General features: G+C 23.8%; 3 protein-coding genes across 3 annotated transcripts; 2 read left to right on the forward strand and 1 right to left on the reverse strand.

The window, feature by feature from the left end:
- Positions 1–9,852: 9,852 nt before the first annotated feature.
- LOC124939587 (protein disulfide-isomerase-like) lies at positions 9,853–10,984 on the forward strand. Its single transcript, XM_047480048.1, has 4 exons — positions 9,853–10,056; positions 10,206–10,493; positions 10,585–10,773; positions 10,850–10,984. Exons 1-4 carry the CDS (start codon positions 9,853–9,855, stop codon positions 10,982–10,984), a joined length of 816 nt encoding a protein of 271 aa, XP_047336004.1.
- A 1,996-nt stretch (positions 10,985–12,980) lies between these two features.
- On the reverse strand, positions 12,981–14,465 carry LOC124939588 (filament-like plant protein 3). The gene is made up of 4 exons (XM_047480049.1): positions 14,188–14,465; positions 13,924–14,107; positions 13,067–13,837; positions 12,981–12,985 (listed from the first exon to the last, which is right to left on the reverse strand). The coding sequence occupies exons 1-4, from the start codon at positions 14,299–14,301 to the stop codon at positions 12,981–12,983; spliced, it is 1,074 nt and encodes a 357-aa protein (XP_047336005.1). The 5' UTR covers positions 14,302–14,465.
- Positions 14,466–20,749: 6,284 nt separating this feature from the next.
- LOC124940335 (CBS domain-containing protein CBSCBSPB3-like) lies at positions 20,750–23,726 on the forward strand. Its single transcript, XM_047480849.1, has 12 exons — positions 20,750–21,011; positions 21,090–21,258; positions 21,366–21,498; positions 21,574–21,744; positions 21,834–21,912; positions 21,996–22,109; positions 22,203–22,375; positions 22,464–22,522; positions 22,612–22,718; positions 22,824–22,957; positions 23,038–23,210; positions 23,290–23,726. Exons 1-12 carry the CDS (start codon positions 20,869–20,871, stop codon positions 23,497–23,499), a joined length of 1,665 nt encoding a protein of 554 aa, XP_047336805.1. The 5' UTR covers positions 20,750–20,868; the 3' UTR covers positions 23,500–23,726.
- The last annotated feature ends 31 nt before the right edge of the window (positions 23,727–23,757 follow it).

Genomic DNA, 23,757 nt, shown 5'->3' on the forward strand with positions numbered 1-23,757 from the left:
TTCATGTAATAACATTTATATTTTTAATTTACAAATCTTATTGACTATTTTTTTTTGTGAGAGAATTTGGTGAGAAAATTTGGTGAGGGAATGACTTGGCATAATCTTATTCGTTGAAAAAATCAAATAATTTCTCTCTTTTCTCTCTTTCCTCCTACTTTTACATTTTACAAGATGCCAAGTTATTCCCTCACCAAATTCCCTCACTCTATCACTCCTCTTTTTTTACCTACTATTTTTGTATATATATATTTTTATGGATAGTGTTAAAAAAAATAAGAAACAATTAATTTTACTTTTGACTTGGAGCTTAAAAGTAAATATTATTAAAAAATTAAATTTCAATTTTTAAATAAATTAATGTTTATCTTTTTATTAGGTTTTATTTATTTATTGGTTATAACTTATTACATTAATAATATTTTTGAACAAATTAAAGATGTTATAAAAAATATAATTTATTATTTTTATAAAAAAAATATATATACATATATACTAATTTTTTTATTTTTATATATAATAATGAAAAATATATTTTTTTAAGAATAAATAAAATTTTGTAATATATATTTTATTTTTTTTAAAAAAATCGTATATATTAAAAATGATTAAAATTTTATTGTAATATATATATCTATTCATATGAATAATTATGTATTAAAAAAGAAACATAATATAAAAAAATTTGCATACAATATAAAACTATTTTTAATATTTAATTTAATTTATTTTTATTAATAAACTTTAATAATATAAGTTATATAATATGTTTTTTATTTTATACATTTACTAAATAAAAATAAATAATATAAAATTATTTACATCTCTTTAATAGTTAGTTGACAATTTCAAATTAAATTAAAATAAACATGTTACGACACATTTAACTTTAAGATTGTCAAATAATATGACACATTTAACTTGTAAAATAACACTAACACATTTAATTTTAATAACGCTTATTGACACATTTAATCAATTTTAACCTTGTCAAATAACACTACACGACAAATTTAACTAACTTTAACCTTATCACTTATCAGATAACACTGACACATCTAACTTGTCAGATAACAATGATACATTTAACTGATTCATAAGATAATATTCTTTCATTTAATCTTTAATTTAATATATATATATATATATATATATATATATATATATATATTATAGATATACTTTTAGTATTATATTATAATATAAATCACAATAAATTATATTAATATTATATTTGCTTTATAACTTATAATATTTTATTTATAATATTATATATTGACGGAGTATATAGTATAATGTTACTAATGTATTATTAAAAAATATATATATATAATAATAATAATTTATATAAAAGTTTTATTTTTATATATAATAATAATAAAATATTTATATTTAACTTTAAAATGAAAATTTTTATATAACACTAACTTTAACACTTTAACCTTTCTTTTTTGGTTAGTTAACAATTTCAAATTAATTTAAAATGTAAAATATTATAATATTAATTAAAATACAAAATGTCACTTTACCCTTCCATTTATAGTTAGTTGATAATTTCAAATTAATTTAAAATATAAAATATTATAATATTAATTAAATACAACAAATTAAATTTTAACCGTTTAACCTTGTTCATAATAGTAACTACAAATCTAACTTTAACATTGTCGATAAGACTATACATTTAACTTTAACTTGCATTTCCATTTAACTTTAAATTTTTTTTTTATAATATTATATATTGACAGAGTATATAGTATAATGTTATTAATGTATTATTTAGAAAAATAAAAATATATATAATAACAATTTAAAAATATATAATTTTATATAAAAATTTTATTTTTATATATAATAATAAATTAATATTTACATTTAACCTTCAAATTAACATTGACATTTCAACTTTAACAATTGTTATATCACTAACACATTTAACTTGCATTTAACAATTGTTATATCACTAACACATTTAACTTGCATAAGATAACATTGACATATTTAACTTCTAGTTATAAAATAACATTTATTCCTTTAATCTTTAATTTAATTAATATATATATATATATATATATTATTTTTATATTTTAGTTATACTTTTAGTATATATTATAATATAAATCACAATAAATAGTATTAATACTATATTTGTTTTATAACTTATAATATTATATATTGACTAGTATATAGTATATAATGTTACTAATGTATTATTCAGAAATATAAAATATGTATAATAATAATAATAATAATTTTAAACAATAAAAATATGTATAAAAAAATTATTTTTTATATATAATAATGAAAAAACAAATTCTAATAATATTTTTTTTTACAAAAAATATATATATTTTTGTAATATATATCTATTCATATTAATATATTATGTATTAAAAAAGAAACATAATATAAAAGGTTTTACATATAATATAAAACTATTTTTAATATTTATTTTAATTAATTTTAAAATATTTTTATTAATAAACTTTAATAATATAAGTTATATAATATGTTTTTTAATTTTATACATTTATTAAATTAATAATATTATATTATTAACATTCCTTTTATGATTAGTTGACAATTTCAAATTAAATTAAAATACAACATTTTATAATATTAATTGAATATTTATGATTACGATGTTAGGACACATTAAACATACTTTAACTTTGTTCGATAACATTAATCGACACATTTAACTTTAACCAGGTTAGATAACACTGACACATTTAACTTTAACATTTTACAATAACATTCTTTTTTTTAATCTTTAATTGAATTAATATATATATATATATATATATATATATATTTCATTTTTAAATTTTAGTTATACTTTTTAGTTTTATATATTATAATATAAATCACAATAAATTATATTAATACTATATTTTTTATAATATTATATATTTACTGAATATATAGTATAATGTTACTAATGTATTATTCAGAAAATAAAAAATATATATATAAATAAAATTTTATTTTTTATATATAATAATAAAAAATATTTACATTTAACTTTAAAATTAAGGTTGTCAGATAATACTGACACAACTTTAACTTGCATTGTATTTAACTTTATGATTGTCAGATTACACAGACATATTTAACTTTTAGTCAGACATCTTATGATTGTTAAATAACATTGATATATTTAATTTTAGTCAGACATCTTATGATTGTTAAATAACACTGACATATTTAATTTTAACTTATTTAACTGGCAGTAGATATCTTATGATTGTCAGATAACATGATATATTTGAACTTAGTTCGTACAATAACATTGCTTGAACTTTAATCTTTAATTTAATTTAATTAATATATATATACATATTTTATTTTTATATTTTAGATATACTTTTAATATATATTATAATATAAATCATAATAATTTGTAATACTATATTTGATGACTAAGTAGATAGAATAATAATAGTAATTATATAATATTATATATTGACTAAGTATATCGTATAAAGTTATTAATATATTATTCAAAAAATAGAAATTTTATAATAATAGTAATAATAATTTATAAATATAAAAATTCACCAAAGTTTTATTTTTATATATAATAATAATAAATATTTATATTTAATCTTAAAATTAAGATTATCTAATATGACACAACTTTAACAATATTATATGACTGATACATTTAACTTGCATTGTATTTAATTTGACTGTGAGATAACACTGACATATTTAACTTTTAGTTAGACATCTTACGGTTGTTAAATAACATTGACATATTTAATTTTTAGTCAGACATCTTAGGATGGTTAAATAACAATGACATATTTAATTTATATTTAATTTTTAGTCAGACATCTATGATTGTTGTTGTTAGAAATTTTATAATTGTGAGATAATACTAACTTATTTAACTTGTAGTCAGACATCTTATGATTGTCAGATAACATAATATATTTAATTTGAACTTAGTTCGTACCATAACATTCCTTCCTTTAATTTTTAATCTAATTAATATATATACATATTTTATTTTTATATATTAGATATACTTTTAATATATATTATAATATAAATCATAATAAATTGTAATACTATATTTGATGATGAGTATATAGAATAATAATATTAATAATATAATATTATATATTGACTGAGTATATAGTATAAAGTTATTAATATATTATTCAAAAAATAGAAATTTATATAATAATAATAATTTATAAATATAAAAATTCATAAAAATTTTATTTTTATATATAATAATAAAAAATATTTACATTTAACCTTAAAATTAAGGTTTGTCAGATAATACTGACACAACTTTAACATTAACAATGACTGACACATTTAACCTGCATTGTATTTAACTTTATGATTGTCAGATAACACTGACATATTTAACTTTTAGTCAGACATCTTATGATTGTTAAATAGATAACACTAACCTATTTAACTTGTAATCAGACCTCTTATGATGGTCAGATAACATGATATATTTAATTTGAACTTAGTTTCGTACAATAACATTCCTTCTTTTAATCTTTAATTTAATTTAATTAATATATATACATATTTTATTTTTATATTTTAGATATACTTTTAATATATATTATAATATAAATTATAATAAATTGTAAAACTATATTTGATGGGCTTCGGATCTGCTGTCCCAAAATAATGTTCCACTTGCTGTCTCATAGGAGAGAGAAGAGTGTGGAAAGAGGAAAAAAAATTAAATATTAAAATAAAATGTCATATGTATATAATTTTTTAGGGTTTAGAATTTAGGATTTAAGATTTAGGGTTTAGGGTTTAGAATCTAGGGTTTAGAGTTTAGGATTTAGGGTTTATTTCATATATATAATTTTTTATTTGTCTAATTTATCAAAATTATGTTGTTTTGATAAATGAGACAGCAAGTGGAACATTATTTTGAAACAGCAGATCCTTACCCTATTTGATGACTGAGTATATAGAATAATAATATTAATTATTGACGGAGTATATAGTATAAAATTATTAATATATTATTCAAAAAAATAGAAATTTATATAATAATAATAATAATAATTTATAAATATAAAAATTTATAAAAGTTTTATTTTTATATATAATAATAAAAAATATTTACATTTAACCTCAAAATTAAGGTTGTCAGATAATACTGACACAACTTTAACATTGTTATATTACCGTTGTATTGTATTTAATTTTCTGATTATCATATAACACTGACATATTTAACTTTTAGTCTGACATCTTATGATTGTTAAATAATATTGACATATTTAATTTATATTTAATTTTTAGTCAAACATCTTAGTTAGAAATTTTATAATGGTCAGATAACACTAACCTATTTAACTTGTAGTCAGACATTATGATTGTCAGATAACATGATATATTTAATTTGAACTTAGTTAGTACAATAACATTCCTTCCTTTAATCTTTAATTTAATTAAATTAATATATATACATATTTTATTTTTATATTTTAAATATACTTTTAATATATATTATAATATAAATCATAATGAGTTGTAATACTGTATTTGATGACTAGTATATAGAATAATAATATTAATTATATAATATTATATATTGACGGAGTATATAGTATAAAGTTATTAATATATTATTCAAAAAATAGAAATTTATATAATAATAATAATAATTTATAAATATAAAAATTCATAAAAAAAAATTATTTTTATATATAATAATAAAAAATATTTACATTTAACCTTAAAATTAAAGTTGTCATATCACACTAACATATTTAATTTTTAGTGAGACATCTTAATGATTGTTAAATAACACTGACATATTTAATTTTTAGTCAGATATGATTATCAGATAACATGATATATTTAATTTAAACTTAGTTTGTACAATACAATAACATTCATTCCTTTAATCTTTAATTTATATTTTTAATTTAATTAATATGTTTACATATTTTATTTTTATATTTTAGATATACTTTTAATATATATTATAATATAAATCATAATAAATTGTAATTCTATATTTGATGACTTAGTATATAGAATAATAATATTAATTATATAATATTATATATTGATCGAGTATATAGTATAAAGTTATTAATATATTATTCAAAAAATAGAAATTTAAATAATAATAATTTATAAATATAAAAATTCATAAAAGTTTTATTTTTATATATAATAATAAAAATTATTTACATTTAATCTTAAAATTAAGGTTGTCAAATAACACTGACATAATTAATTTTTAGTTAGATCTTATGATTATTGTAGTTAGAAATTTTATAATTGTCAGATAACACCAACATATTTAACTTGTAGTCACACATATTATAATAACATTCCTTCCTTTAATCTTTAATTTAATTTAATTAATATATATACATATTTTATTTTTATAATTTAGATATACTTTTAATATATATTATAATATAAATCATAATAAAGTGTAATACTATATTTGATGACTGAGTATATAGAATAATAATATTAATTATTATACAAAAAAAAATTATATATAATAATAAAAATTTATAAATATAAAAGTTTTATTTTTATATATAATAATAAAAAAATATTTACATTTAACCTTAACATTTTCAGATGACACTAACACATTAACTTTAACATTATTATATACTCATACATTTAACTTGTATTGTATTTAACTTTAACTTTATAATTGGCAGATAATACTTACTACCATATTTAACTCGTAATTGGACATTTATGATTGTGAGATAACAAACACATTTAACTTGTGGTGAGACATTATAATTATCAGATAACACTAACACATTTAATTTATGGTGAACACTTATGATTGTCAGATAACACTAAGACATTTAACTTATGGTCAACGAAAATATTCATTTCTTTAATGTTTAATTTAATTTAATTTAATTAATATATATATTTATATTGTAGTTATATTTTTAGTATTATATATTATAATATAAATTAACTTGTGTCTGAGGATAACATTCATTTCTTTAATCTTTAAATTAATTTAATTAATATATATATATATTGTAGTATTATATATTATAATATAATTCACAATAAATTATATTAATATTATATTTGCTTTATAAATTATAATATACTTTTTTATAATAATATATATTGACTGAGTGTATAATATAATATTACTAATGTATTTTTCAGAAATATAAAAATATATATAATAATAATAAATATATATAAAAAGTTTATTTTTATATATAATAATGAAAAAATATTTTTTTTAATAATATATAAAATTTTATAATATATATATATATATATATATATATATATATATATTTAAAAGTATATGTATATTAAAACTGATGATTTTTTTTAATATATATATCCATTCATATTAATACATTATGTATTAAAAAATAAACATAATATAAAAAGTTTTACATATAATATAAAACTATTTTAATATTTAATTTATTTTTATTTATTTTTATTAAAAAACTTTAACAATATAAGTAATATAATATGTTTTTTAATTTTATATATTTACTAAATATATAATATAATATTATTCACATTCCTTTTTACAGTTAGTTGACAATTTCAAATTAAATTAAAATAAACTTGTTATAATATTAATTAAATAGTATTATGACACATTAAACTTTCACACTTTAACCCTGTTAGATAATACTTACAGTGTAATTATAAGAATACTGACACATTTAATTTTAACATTTCTTATTTAGTCTTATAATAACATTATTTACTTTAATCTTTAATTTAATTAATATATATATATATATATATATATATATATTATTTTTAAATTTTAGTACATATAATATAAAGTTATTTTTAATATTTTATTTATTTTATTTTTATTAATAAATTTTAATATATATTTTTAATTTTATACATTTATTAAATAAATAATATAATATTATTAACATTCCTTTAAAAGTTAGTTGACATGTTATAATATTAAATGAATACTATTATTATTACAATTTTACTATACATTGAACATTGTATAACACTAACAGAATTTGTAGTAGTAATAATGGAGAGTATATAGTATAATGTTACTGATGTATTATTCAGAAAAATAAAAATATAATATAATTAACAAAAATAAATACAGTATTAATTATAAAATAATAAAAATAAAGTTGATTAAAATAGAATAAATATCACAACAAAATTCAAAATAATATATAATAAATTTTTATGTATGATATAAAACTATTTAATCTTTAATTTAATTTATTTTCATATTTTATTTTTTGTATTAATAATTTTTAAGCGAAATCTAATTTGTTAAAAAATTAATAAAAAGTTCTCTATTATCTCCTTATACTTTTTCATTTTTCAACCAATAACTTATATCACATATTCTATAATTAAAGTTTTTTTAATTTAATAATAAACAGTAATATGTTAAATAAATTGTTTTAAAGTAGTATAAGGTTTTACTTAATAAGTTCAGTCAACAAATTATAATCAAATATATTTTCCGTTTAAACTCATTTTATTCTCTACCTTCCTCTTTAATCGTATAATTTAATTTTTTTTTTCTCAATCACTTTTAAATATTTTTTATTTATTCTCTCATTTTTTTCATTCATTTAAATCAATTTATTTATTTTCTCTTTTCTATTTAATATTTTTTAATCATTTTATTTATTATTTATCATCTATTTCATCTATTTTTAATATTTTTATATAAAATTATTATAATAATAAAATATACATTTAAATATATTTTTATTTATTATTTATAATATGTATATTTTAATATATATAAAATAATTAAGCAAAATATAAATACATTATAATTTTTTTAATTTATAATTATAATTTTTAAAATCAAATTAATCTTAATTGATTATAATGGAGATGAATTAAACGGATTAAAAAATGGATTGACAATTAAAAATTGAGTCAGATATAAGAGAGCATGGAAAAGAGAAAAATATATAATAATTAATTTTTTTTATTAACTATGATTAAGTTATATATATAATATTATTTATTAAATAATATTATAAATATAAAAAATAAATAAATACACTTATAATATAATTTTTAATTTGAGTATATTTTTATAAAACTAAATATTAATAAAATTACATCCTGTAATTATTTATAAGAAAATATAATAAATTAATATTTTTTTTAAGAAAAACAGTTTTAAAAGGTAATTATCTGATTTTTTAATCTTTATACTTATATATCCATGTTTTTTTTTGTTAAATAAAATAATTATGATGTAAGAATATTATAAAAAATATTTTTTTTATCCTATAAATACAAATTAAAAGGAGTAAAACAAATTACTGTGTTTGTAATTTTTGTTTCATTTATATTGACGGACTATTATTAATAATATTACAAGAATCTTTTGTATTTAGATAAGATCAAAAATATATCTTTCTAAATAAGTCAAACAAATTTACTTACTTTTCTTTTAACTATGAATCTTCCAAATAATTTATTTCCTTGTAATCTTATATTTTAAAAAATTAACAATTGTCATATATATTGTCAGTAAATGAAAAGTTTCTTTAATTTACTAATAGATTTGTTGACAAGTTTGCTAATATATATACTAATTTTATTTTTCTTTATAAGACTGACTTACATGTTGAAGATTATCTAATAAAATCTGAATAAAGATTATAAAGGTAAAATGACAACACAATTAATATTTAATATCATTATATTATTATTGTAATCTTTTTTTATTTAATTTTTGTTAATATAGTGATTCTGTTTAGAGAACCAATCAGAAAATGTCACGTCAGCAATTCAATTTCCTTTTGGCGCTCTATTTATGAACTATCATTCTTCATATGAATCACACCAATTGTGAAGAAGGTTACAGCAATGGCCTCCGGTCTTTCCCTTAGCTTCTTCATCTTTTTTCTAGCCATTCTCTGTTCAGTTAATATTCAAATCGTACAAGGCCAAGAGAATCATGTTCTGGTTTTGGATAAATCGAACTTCACCGAAACATTGAGTAAACACAGCTTCATAGTTGTCAAATTCTATGCTCCATGGTGCGGAGCCTGTGTAAGAATTGCTCCCGAGGTAATTTACTGAATCGTGTTTGATCATTGATCCTTGTTATTTCATATCCATGATCATTGATCCTTGTTATTTCATATCTATGATCATTGATCCTATTGATCTGTATGAGTTTGATCTATCAGTAATGTAATGTATTCAATGTTGTGTAGTATGAGAAGGCTGCTTCCATATTGAGTACTCACGATCCTGAAATAGTTCTTGCTAAAATTGATGTAACTGATGGAATAAACAAAGAGCTCGGGGAGCAATTTAAGATTCAAGGTGTTCCGTCTATTAAGATATTCAGGGGCGGTGAAGATGAGATTCAGGAGTATAATGGTCCACGTAAAGCTGATGGTATAGCAAAATACTTGATTAAACAGCTTGGACCTGCTTCGGTTGAAGTGAAATCTGTAGAAGATGCAGACAATCTTGTTGATTCGAAAGGGATGTCTATTGTAAGTGATTGTTGATGATGATGATGATGATATAAATTTGTTATTTTATTCTCTCGATTGAACTAATTCAATTGAGTGACTGTTTCTCCAGGTTGGGATATTTCCTAAATTTTCTGGAGAGGAGTTTGATAACTTTCTAGCTTTAGCTGTAAAGTTGAGATCTGATTACAGTTTCGGTCATACTTTGGATGCAAAGTTCATTTCTGAAGGCGACAAGTCAATTACTGGACCAACATTGAGGTTATTGAAGCCATTTGATGAACGATATGTCGATTCTCAGGTATTCCAGTATTATTGTTTCTTTGCCATTGGGATAAGTACTGAAATTGGTGGAATATTGTTGCCTTTATTTGCAGGATTTTCAAGTGGATGCCATGGTGAAGTTTATTGAAGAAGTAACCATACCTCATGTGACAGTCTATAATACTGAACCGATGAATCAAGCAATGATTTCCAAGTTTTGGCAAAATCAAAACACAAAGGTACATTGATCTGAATTCCTAGTTGTGGATTACATTTATCAAATAGACTTATTAGATGATAACACAAAGGCATTGACAGGTATTGATGTTTACGAACTTTAGCAGTGTTCTTCACCATACCTTGGAGTCAAACTATCACGAAACTGCAGTGGAGTATAAAGGGAAGGGATTAAGTTTCCTATTGATTGATTTTGAAATCAACGATCGTCTAGCAGAGGTTATTACAATTTTGCGTCCATGACTAACAAGGATAGAATTATATAGACTATTTTATCATCTATCCATATTAACCAAAGTTTTTTTCTTCTTCTTTTCACCCCCAGTATTTCACAGTTAAGGGTGAAGATACACCTCTCATTCTTATACAAGAGAGCAGTGGGAAGAAGTTTATTAAGGAGAACATTAAACCTGATCAAATATTGAATTCTTTGAAGGAATATAAGGTATTGCTTCTACTAATGTTAAAGTTTGCATTACCAGAACAAGAACAGTCTTATCATTTCTCATGATTTTGCAGGATGGTGTGTTAAAACCATTTGTAAAGTCTCAGCCAATTCCAGAAGTAAACGACGAACCTGTGAAAGTGGTAGTTGCTGATAGCTTCGAAGAAATTGTATTGAATTCGGGAAAGAATGGTGTGTATCTTCTCCATCATTGTTCACTCTAATGTTATGACCTGATTTCAGAATGTATTTGACAAGATCATGTTCCCCATTCAACAGTTTTGCTTGAGTTGTACTCCCCTGGATGTCAATACTGCGAGAAGTTGGCCCCGATTTTGGAAGAAGTGGCGATTACTTATAAGAATGATCTGGATATCCTCATTGCAAAGATGGTATAATACAAATATTATTGTTTGCTTTGCTCCCATTTTTTTTGATTTTTTTTTTTTATTTTGGGTTGTGACATGATGAGGTTTTGTTGTGATAATTGTAGGATGCAACAGAAAATGATGTGACAAATGAAAACTTTACGGTTCGAGGTTACCCATCAATCTACTTCAAATCAAGCACTGGTGATGTATTGCAGTATCTTGAAGATCATAATAAGGAGGAGATTATTGAGTTCATAGAAGAGAACAGGGAAAAAATAGAACAACCTACAGCTTCTTCTGATTCTGAAGAAGAAGAAGAAGAAGACTCTGTAAAGGATGAGCTATGATAAGGCCTCATCCTTTTCAATCTCTTTTTTGACATTAGAGTATTTTCTTCCTTGGATAAAAATGGATTCAGAACATTAAGCATAGTTCTTACAATTAGTTTATTGGCTTGCCTTGAATATACAAGACAATTAACCTAAAATCATGTCAAATTTCTAGCTGTTGGATTACAATAAAATTTGGAGACAGATTTTTTTAGACATTACCAATGATTTCTTAAACAGTGTGGGTAGTAGTAGAAGGCGACATTTTTGGCATATTATTAAAGCAGGAAAACTGGTTCATTTCTTTCAATTTTTTCCTGGGCTACACACCTTAATTGGTTCTGTTACATTGTGACCCTACATTAGAAAATTTTATGTTATCTACAAGTATATAGTATAAATAAGCCTATAGGGTATAGGCTATAAGGGACCCTCATAAAAATTCTCCAACTTTTTCAACACAAAAAGGCAGATACAGTCACATGCATTTGCCAATTTCTTCCATCATTCAGCACCCTAAAGTTAATAGCATTCATACAACTTCCATTTTACACTTGCCCAAATAGTCCTACCAATTATGATTTCTCCCACACACTCGCTTCATTTGAAAAAACTTTATTTTCATGTCGGACTAATTTCAGGTTTTTAATGTGATCCACCAGATGAATGAGTTGTCAAGTATAATTTGTCAAATGGGAAACCAAGTTTATACTATAATGAAATCTCGGTTAGAGTAGATACCTTTATTTCAGACTGTATTAGAAAATCATTCAGTGTTGCGAGGGACTTCAGTTGGCGACCGAGGGAGGCTATTGTTTTCTTGCAATCTGCAAGTCTCCTAGCAGCAGCAGCTTCCAGCTCCTTATCCTGCCATAAACATTCAAAATTAATGAATAAATAATGAATACTGAAATGGTTTCATCTTTTCAAAACTAAAAATTAAAGAACTGACCTGCTTTATTTGCAATGATCGTTTTAGATTATCTTGTAATTTCTGATATCTATCTTCCCGTTCCTTCTTAAGTTCTTCTTCCATGGCGACAAGCTTTGTCTCGGCTATACATTTGGCTTCAATTGCCATCAATAACTCAACTTCAAGCTCCCTAAGCTTCTCCTCTGTTTTTATCAACTTATCATTTGATGTCTTAAGTTGATCTTGACATTCAGCAAAAACCATCTCTAATTCTGTTTTCTCCTTTACTACCTTCTCTAACTTGTCCGCCAATTCAGCAATTCGTTCCATTTCGAGAAAATCATCCATGAGATTAATCTCAACAGAATTAGGAATCGTCAAGTTTTCTAATGCAAGTAGCCTCTCTCCACTGTTGGATTGACTGTCTCTGTCTGTGGAAGTAACCGAGTTATGATCAATATTTCCTTTACGAATTATAGCGTTTAATCTAAGGCATTCTGCTTCGAGCTTAGAAACCTTCTTTACTGTCTCTAGATGTTGCTTGCTAGCCATTTCTGCAGCTTGAGCGTTTAGATCTCTCTCGATCGTGCGAATCTCCAGCTCTTCGTATTGTTCGATCGCTTTCTTCGTGATTGCTTCGTTTATTTTCTGCTCTTGTTCTTCTTTGGCCTGCCTTAACTGTCTTAAGCACTCCTTGAGTGCTTCATCAAGCTGGATCACTCTTTCTTCAAGCAATGAGGAGTTATGATTTGCCGATTCCAGTTTTTGCTTTAGATTCTCTACATTTGTTTCCGCATTTTCCCATCCTTGACGAACAGTACAGAAGAGAACAAGTTTAACTTCAGATCCATGAAAGGAAGATGAAAAAGAAGAAGAAGGCAAAGTTAGGCACCTAAAACAGCTTCCTCGGCAACTTTGGAATGTTGCTTCACCAATTCTTCCTTAGCTTTGATATTCTCATGTGCTAATGAAAGCTTCTTCCCTAGAATCCTCACCATCTCTCTAAGTTCATCCTCTGCAGTAGATGTAGATGTAGATGTATCCTTCGATGTCAATTCCGGCGAATTCACACATGCCTTCATCAACAAACAAAATGCAATGAACAACGTACTGTATATGGAGGATGAGAAACGGTTATAATGAGAAGAGAACAAACCTGTTCATCAGAAAATCTTTCGGAAAAAGATGAGAGAGACTCTGAGCTTTCCGTTTCAGCGAAGCTCTTATCGGAAGATCTCCTCCTCCTCCATAGCCAACTCCGTTTATCCATAATGAAAGGCAAAGTGAGTCTTCTTCTTCTTCACAGGCTAATGATTCATCTACGTACAATCTTCTTCTACGATGATAGTATATGAATGATTGAAAGGAGACACGAATGGAGATTCTCTGGATCAGTAAGAAATTGCTTGGCGCATAAATCGTCTGAAGAAAACAGTAACGAAAGCAACGATAGGGGGCGAGGTATTCAGAAAACGATATATCGTGCGGGAGTTATGTACAGGATTGATAATAACAGATTTTAAAAATAATTTAAAAATATATATATATATATACAAAATTGAACCAGACAGGGTAAAATGATTTTTGGGAATTTTCTTTTCATTACTGCCATTCCGTAAATGATTGATTTCAGGTAAAAAAATATAATTTGTATTATAAAATAATATTTTGTTTGAACTTGGGTCGATTGGAACACAAGTACAATAATATGTAAAAAAAATGTTTAGAGCTGGTCTCGTCTAGTATATATTTGAGCTCGAACTCGTTTCGAGCTTTAATACTCGATCTCGAACTCGACTAGTATAAATTTAGTTGAGCTCACAAGTCAATCTGCTTGGCTCGTTTAAAACTTGTTTAGAACTATTTTAGAAAAAGTTATATAAAAGTTAAATTTATAAATTTAAGAATGAAACATTAAAATTAAAATTATAAACATATTTTTTTCAAATGACACAATACTAACAAATTAGTGGAATTAAACCTTCAAAACCAACACTAGTCAATAACAATAACATAATAACATAAAGCATTTTGCGTATTAGAATACTTTAAAAAAGAATATAACATACAAATATTTTGCTCTCATCCAATAACATAAACACTTTTAAGTATATTTCAATATTTTTTTAATAATTTATAAATTATATTTATACGATATTATAAACGAACATATTCTCGTGTCCATAGAGCTTAAGCTGAAATATCGAGAAACTCGACTCGTTTTTAAATTTTCGAGTTTTTAAACGAGCTTAAACTCAGCTCAATAAAATTAACAAACGAGCTTTTTGCGGAAACCAAAACTCGAATAACTTACCAGCAACTTTGTTTATTCTCATCCTTACAGTGAAATATTGACATATTTTTGCAACTTATATAATTGCAACACTTGATTTTGCAACTTATATAATTGCAACACTTGTTAATGAAATTGTTAATTATAATATTATTCTTTAATATTGTGAAATATTTTTTTCAACTTAGTTTATTGCAACTTTGTTTTTTTACTAAATATTTCAAATTGAAAAAAAAAACACTTTGATTTAAAAATTTAAAACATAAATTGGAATAAAAAAAATACTATATTTCTAAAGAGAATCATATTTATTAAGTATATATAATTCTTCAAAATAGATTTGTATTGTTTTTTGTAAAACATAAATGACAAACACATTTATAATCATTTAAAATAATACCCCTTATTATACATTTTTATTATAATCTTATTCTTATGGTAAAACAAAAGTAAGAAAAAAATGGCAAAGAAAATGTAAAATTATATATATATATATATATATATATATATATATATATAACTTATAATGTTGACAGACTACTGATATAAAAACAAATATATTTATAAAAAATATTATGACAGAGATATGACACACCCCTTCATTTTTAAAACAATAATATAAAAAAAAATTGGTAAAAGAGTTACAAACAACTCAACCCAACCAGTACATTTCTTTTAGTTTACTGATTTTAAGAAATATTTTCCCTTATATTTAAGATTGTTTTGTTGGAGGCTTAAATAAATTTTGTTATTATTAAGAAAGAGACATGCTAATAATTAAAAAAAAAAATATCTTTCTAAATGGTTTGGTGTATAACTAATGAAGAAAATGGGAAAAAATAAACTTAAACAAAATATTCCAAAATCATAATTATTTCAAAATTTAGGGTACTAACCACTAGAGTAATGAATGAAAATAAATTTGTATCTCATTATTAATTATTTTATCAATTCAGTTATAAATTAAATACTAAAGCATTATTACTTTATTTTTGTAAATCAATTTTTAATTTAAATAAAAGATTATTTTTTTTAATAAGTTAACCTGAAAAATCTTAAATGGTTATGTTTGTTCTCTTTTAATATATGAGGGAATCTCATTAAATATTTGTTTTAAAATAATTCACTTTTTCTTTTCATTTCAAAAGATCTGATTATTTATACTTCTAAAAATCCCATATCTACCCAGATCTTAAGAAGATATCAAAATTGAAATATATTTAATGGTTATGAATTTTCTAATAGCATTTTGGCTTGAAACAATAAGAATTTTCTTGCCATTGCAATTATTGGTGATTTGACAAGAAAAAGTTAGAAATAATTGTTTTTATATTATTATTTTGCTGAGTGTGAGAAATAATTGATGCATTGTAATAAATTTCCAGGTCACATAGATATATTGTATCAATTATTCATATGCCATTTGAAAAATGAATTGTTTTTATCAAATTAGTATAAAAAATAATAATTTACATTTTTAAATATTAAAGATAAATAAATTTTGTATATATTGATATATTTCACTAGATTAACTTAAATGAATAAAGTATTGTCTATAAACAACATTTTTTGGGTTTGATTCTTATTAAAGACATTCTAAATAAATTTGAAAGTTGTAATAGTTTTTTTTAATAAATTTAGTTTTTATTAGTTCAAAAGAATCAGTGTCTTTAATATTTAGTATTTACACTTTTATTAAAAAAAATTGTCACATCAAACAAATCCTCAATATTTTTGTGTTGAATTATTTATCAATGTATTTCTCCTATTTTTTAAAATTAAATCATACAACTTTAAAATTATAAAATTAGTAATATAAGAATAAATTAAAAACAGAACAAGATACATAAAAAAAAATACCACTTAATGGAAAACCCAAAGCAACAAATATTTAATATAATTATGTAATTTTATGCATTATTTAATTGTATTTGAAAAATGCAATGTTTTTTATGTTAGAAATAAATAGAAAAAATTAAAAATAGATTTATTTCATAACAAAATAATTAAAAAAAAATTATTTGAAGCATTTGAGGAATAAAGATTAGGCAACAATTTGAAGCATATGGTAAATTGCGAGATCATAATTAGAGTCTACACTAGAGATGGGCTACAATTGAGCCTTTTGTTTTTATGGGCTTTTGGCTATTAATTATCATAAGAAATAAGGCCATTTGAAAGTTCTATAAATCGTAATTGGTATCTCACAAGGAAAAAAACCAGATTTAACCGTTCAAATTCGATCAATTATGCTTAATTAGGAAGGAACATCCAAACTTGGATTCACATGTTTGTAATATTATTATTTTATTTTTGAATTAAAAAAGTTTACATCAGAATATGTATTTCGCGTGGCATATTTCACATTTGGTGTTGTTTTGTGTAGCATATTTCACATTTGGGCCTTATTCGGTTATGAGTTTTTAAAAAATTAAAAGAGAGAAAAATTGATTGATGCATGATGATTTTGAGGAGGTAATGATTATTTTTGGTAAAAATACTTAAAAGTATTAATATATATAAATAAAATATAAAATAATAATTTAAATTAGATAGTATTTTAATATTTTGGTTAATGAAATGAGTGATGTGATTATTGAGAAGTGATTGATTGGAAAATTGATTTGGTTTGGGTTTTTTAAATAACCCAAGGAGAACAAGGCATTGGTGTTGTTTTTGTGTAGTCTTAGAAGGCCGATCCTAAGAAAAGACAAACAATAGTCGCCTAGAGTGGTTAGGGGTGTCAGGGCCAGGGCTATAGGGCCGACCCTAAGAGTTGGGAGACTCAATGCAAATTCAAATTTTGTGTCCCTAAAAATTAAAATAAATATTATAGTTGTAATTATTATAAAAAACATATTAAATATACAAATTAAATATATAACTAAATCGTTCATTTTAAAAAAGGAAAAAATATTTATGGTGGTATCGTATTATATGCTTTTGATGATTTTAAAACCATATATTATGTATAATGTTTTTATAATGAAAAAAATATGAAAGATATTTTAAAATGAGAAAAGATTCTGAAGATAAAATAAAAATAAGAACAAATAAAATAATAAATTTAAAAGTATTAAAATGTAACCTAAAAATGATTTTCAGGTTATGATTAGATTTATGATAAAAAAATTAAAATATTAAAAATGAAAAGGCGGCTACAATATAATAGTTCTTGATAAGCATGATCTATAATATGGATAGATAGAACATTAGCCTAATATTAAGAATAAAAACAATTCTATACAAGAATAAAATAAAATCGTTTATAAATTACAATAGTGAGATAAAAAATTAATATATTATTATATTAGATATAATATGGAGGAAAAAAAATTAATATATTAATATATTATATATAATATAGAGAAATAAATAATATATTATTATATATAATATAGAGAAAAATGAATGTATTATAAGGAAATAAATATAAAAGAAATATGATATTATACGGTAAAATATATACTTTTATAATATATAATTAATAATATTATATATTAAAAATTTAAAATTTGAAACCCTGAAAAGTGAGACCTTATGCAATTTTATTTGTTGCATTACCTTTCCAACTTGGCCAGCTTAGGGCTCCTTCCATTTTAGAGCTTTAAGTCTCGACCAAATTTATATAAAAAACTACATTAAAAAGGTTTGAACCTAGGATTATTTTGAAATAACTCCCTCTTCAAACAATACAATTCCTTTATTAGATAATTATAATGTGAAATTAATGATACATTCTTCTTGTTCACGGTTTTGTAACCATGTCATGACAAAACAAGGAAACTATGGGTTGGCCCACATGTTCGGCTAACAACAATTCTCCACAATTTACTATTTTTTTAATTAATCAATTAGACTTTAGAGTAATTTAGACAATATTATTATAATTATTACAGGAATATATAGAGACTACATATATATATAACAAATTCTTTGAAAAATCAACTTATCCTGCAATAATACTTTCACATTATTAATAGACTAGATACCCATGGTTTTGTCTTCAACTATGATTCTTTCAATAATTTTATTGGTCCTTTCTAATTATTTATAAATAATTGTTAGATATAACAAACTTTCTTTCAATAATATAGGACTATTAAAGGTGGTTTACATGGCTTTGAATGGTGACAAGGTGATTTTACAATGGCTTAATTAATATATGAAAAGTAAATAAGAAATATCCATAAGTCAATAATGACATGTAGGAATATTGAGTTATGAAGATATCAAATATGTAACAAGTTCCTATTTTTTTTTTTTTTTATATATCAAATGTGTCTATTTTATTGTGTAGTATATTCTTGCAGGTTGGGAAATCTAAAAAAAAAATTGTATCTTTGTGGGCATAAATTTAGATGGTGTTTAATATTATAATTTTATAAGGCTTAAGATATGAAATATTAGAGCAATGTTTTTATCTTTTGTTATTTAATTGATAATAATATATATTTTAGGTTATATGATAGATAAATAATTCAATCCCCCAATGGACCAATTTGAAGCCAAACTTATGCAATAAAATTATCTATTATTTTTTACAATTAAATTATTATTTTTTTCTTTTTATAAGTTCATCCAATATAAATGATATGTAAATGGTTTAAGTCTAATAACAAAAACATTTTAAATATTTTTGAAACTAAATTAGAGACAACCAATTTAAAAAAAAAAATATAACAATCGAATCTAAATTTAAAATTAATTATTTTCTATTTAGTATAAGATATTTTATAGATTTTGATTCAAACGTACATTTTAAAAGTAATAAGATTAATAATTTTATTTTTATTTAATATAAATAAAATGTTTTATGAATTATGATTTGTGATTTTTTATAGTTTTAGTTTGAATCATACTTTGTTTTTCTCCTTTTTAATATTTAATATGTCAAGTTTGATTTCTCCCCTTCTCAATTTAAAATTAAAATTATTATTATTATTAGAATGGTCAAATTTGAGTTTTTTTTATTAGAAATTTATAAATAAAAAAATTAATGTAATTATTTTATTAATTTCAACAAAGCGAAGGATTATGACTCTCGATTCTCTAAAATTAAAATTAGATAGTGAAAATTCTCGAATAATTTTAATAATAAAAAGTCCAAATTGTTAAATTTAATTGAAAATATCCGAAATCACAATTGGCAAGTAAGAATCATAATTTTAAAATTTGACTATTATTATTATTTTATATTTTATGCTTTATATTCCATATATATATATATATATTATATTATTATATTTTTAAAAAAATATAATATTTTTGAATGAATGTATAAAACTTCAAGAAGAAACGGCTAAAATTGAAATTAATTTCACGTTACTCAACTGTTACACAACGGGCATGATTCATGATTCATGATTCAGAATGCTTCCCATTTACATTTAGTACTTAAAAAGCTGCCATCAAATTATTATGTATCTTCTCCGTTTGAGCTCTTCTCGGCCAGAAGAAGAAGAAGAGAGAGAAGCGGGAGCGGCACCTTCATGATATTAATTCTAGGGTTTTGATACAGTAAAACAAACAGGAGAAAGAAATATGAGTACTCAACTTCTTCATCCAGTTTCAAGACGTAATGGTAAGCGCAATCCATCCTCTATTGGTGGAAGATCCTCTGTTCAACCGGACAATACGACTTCGAATGGCACTCATCAATCAAAACCCTCATCCCCTGATCATCCGTGAGTTCTTCCTTCTTAATAAGAATAATCTTTCGATGCCTTTATCTTTGTTGCGGTCCGTGATGATTCCTTTTTCAGGTTTGTGGTTGGTGCTAGAACAGTTAAGAAACTAAGGTTATCAAAGGCCTTAACTATTCCAGAAGGAACTACAGTTTCTGATGCTTGTCGAAGAATGGCATCTCGTCGTGTTGATGCTGTTCTGTTGACTGATTCAAACGCCTTACTTGCCGGCATAGTCACGGACAAGGTATATATATATATATATTCATCTGATTGATGAGTTTTTTCTTTGTTTTTACTGTAATTTATATATTTATGAAGGATTTACTTACTTGTATGTGTTCTTGCAATTAGGATATTGCTACTAGGGTTATAGCAGAGGGATTGAGACCAGACCAAACTTTAATTTCGAAAGTCATGACAAAGAATCCTATTTTCGTCTCTTCAGATTCTTTGGCAATTGATGCTCTTCAGAAGATGATTCAAGGTAAAACTCCTGAAATCTAGGGTTTATGATCTAAATATCACAGTTATGATTAATTTGAATTTGAATTGTGAGCAGGAAAATTCAGACACCTTCCTGTTGTAGAAAATGGTGAAGTTATTGCATTGCTTGATATTACCAAATGTCTGTATGATGCAATATCGCGAATGGAAAAAGCTGCCGAACAAGGCAGTGCCATTGCTGCTGCGGTGGAAGGTGTAGAACGACACTTTGGTTCCAATTTTTCTGGTTAGGGTTTTACCCTTTTTAACTATTAGAGTTTCAAATAAACCATACTCCACATTGGATTGCTTTTAATGGTTCTCTTCTCTGTTTAGGTCCATCTGCTTTCATTGAAACACTAAGAGAAAGGATGTTTAAACCTTCTCTATCAACTATTATTGGTGAGAATGCCAGGTATTATTATTATTATCATTCCCTCCATTTCTATCTTGATGATGTTTGTTTCGGATTTCAAGTTGCCTGTTCTTGTTTGTTAGGGTTGCAATAGTATCACCATCCGATTCTGTATACACTGCTGCGAAAAAGATGCAGGAGTTAAAAGTTAATTCTGTACTTATCGTGGTTGGGAAGAAGACTCAAGGCATATTAACGTATTATTTCTGCTTCATTTCATATAGGTTTGAATTGTTCTTGCAAATGAGACATAGTCTCTTATTGTTGTCATTTGTATACCTCCTTTGCAGATCTAAAGATATATTTTTGCGAGTTGTTGCACAAAATCTTTCTCCTCAATTGACTTCTGTCGAAAAGGTAATGACTCGAAACCCCGAAAGTGCAACTGTGGACACCACAATCCTCGAAGCACTCCATGTCATGCATGACGGAAAATTCTTACATCTACCTGTTATGGACAAAGGTAAGGATAACTTTTTTTTCTGGAAATTTTTTAAGGTAAGATAGTCTTATTATTCATCATAATCTTAGTATTTTTGTCTGTTTGGCAGACGGAACTATTGTTGCCTGTGTAGATGTTCTTCAAATCACTCATGCCGCCATATCTATTGTAAGAGCTTATTTGCTAAAGAATTTCAGTCTTTTGTTTTTAATTTCTGTAAGAGGCTGAAACTCTATGATTTAAATGTCTCTTTTAAGGTCGAGAATAGTTCAGGCGCTGTTAATGATGTGGCAAACACGGTTATGCACAAGTTTTGGGATTCAGCATTTTCCCTTGATCCGCCTGATGATTTTGACAACCGGAGGTAACCTTTTTTTTTGGAAAGGATGAAACGATTTAATTACTCCATATTTGCGCATAGGTTCATAATAATATCCTCTTTTTAAGAATTCAATTTTTTTTCTTACAGTGAAATGTCAATGTCCCGATTAGCGTTATCAGATGTAACCGAACTTGATAACTTGTATCCAGCTCCCGGTGTAGGGAACTCATTTACTTTCAAGTTCACAGATCGCAATAGTCGTGTACATCGGATCACTTTTGGTAGGTTACATACACTTTCCAGGAAAATAAAGAATGAATAAAATTTTCTCAAATATGTTCAATTTGTTTTCTTTTATCAGGCACAGACGATGTAAATGGACTTGTTTCTGCTGTAATGCAAAGAGCAGGTGCTATTGATAATTATGACCGCCCTCGACTTTTGTATGAAGACGATGAGGGTGACAAAGTTATCGTTACGACAGATTCAGACCTCATGAGCGCTGTTAGCTATGCCAGATCAATCGGATTAAAGGTATACATATTTTGTGAGAATTGATTTCATTTGTATCATATTTATCAGATTGATTGATCTGTTTTCATATCATATATAGGTTTTAAGATTATATTTGGATTATTCTGATTTAAGCCCACCAACCACAATAAAAGGGTCATCGCCGCCGCCACCACCATCATCATCTGTAGCAACCGCAATCAAAAGAGGAGAAGGAGGACTCACAAATCTACGATATGGTATTTTAGCAAGCGCGGTTGCTGTGACAGGCATTGGAGTTTTGGTCCATTTAAACCGACCCAATGTTTAATAAATCAAGATGATGCCTGTCTTATTTGTCAAAACTAACCAAAATATATTCTTCTAGAGCAATATATACACGTTTGTTTCCTTTTTGTTTCCTTTTTGTTTTGACTTATGAAAAGAGATAGAGATTGTGTGTTTATAAGAGTGAGCTTAAGCATCATTCTGAGTGTTTTCTCCACTGAAGGAAGGTGTTAAAACCTATTATTTATTTGTCCAAGACAAATTTTCCTATATCGTCATCAATCTAGGTTTTGATTATATT

The sequence above is a fragment of the Impatiens glandulifera genome, chromosome 5, assembly GCF_907164915.1.
Source record: "Impatiens glandulifera chromosome 5, dImpGla2.1, whole genome shotgun sequence".
NCBI lineage: Eukaryota > Viridiplantae > Streptophyta > Magnoliopsida > Ericales > Balsaminaceae > Impatiens > Impatiens glandulifera.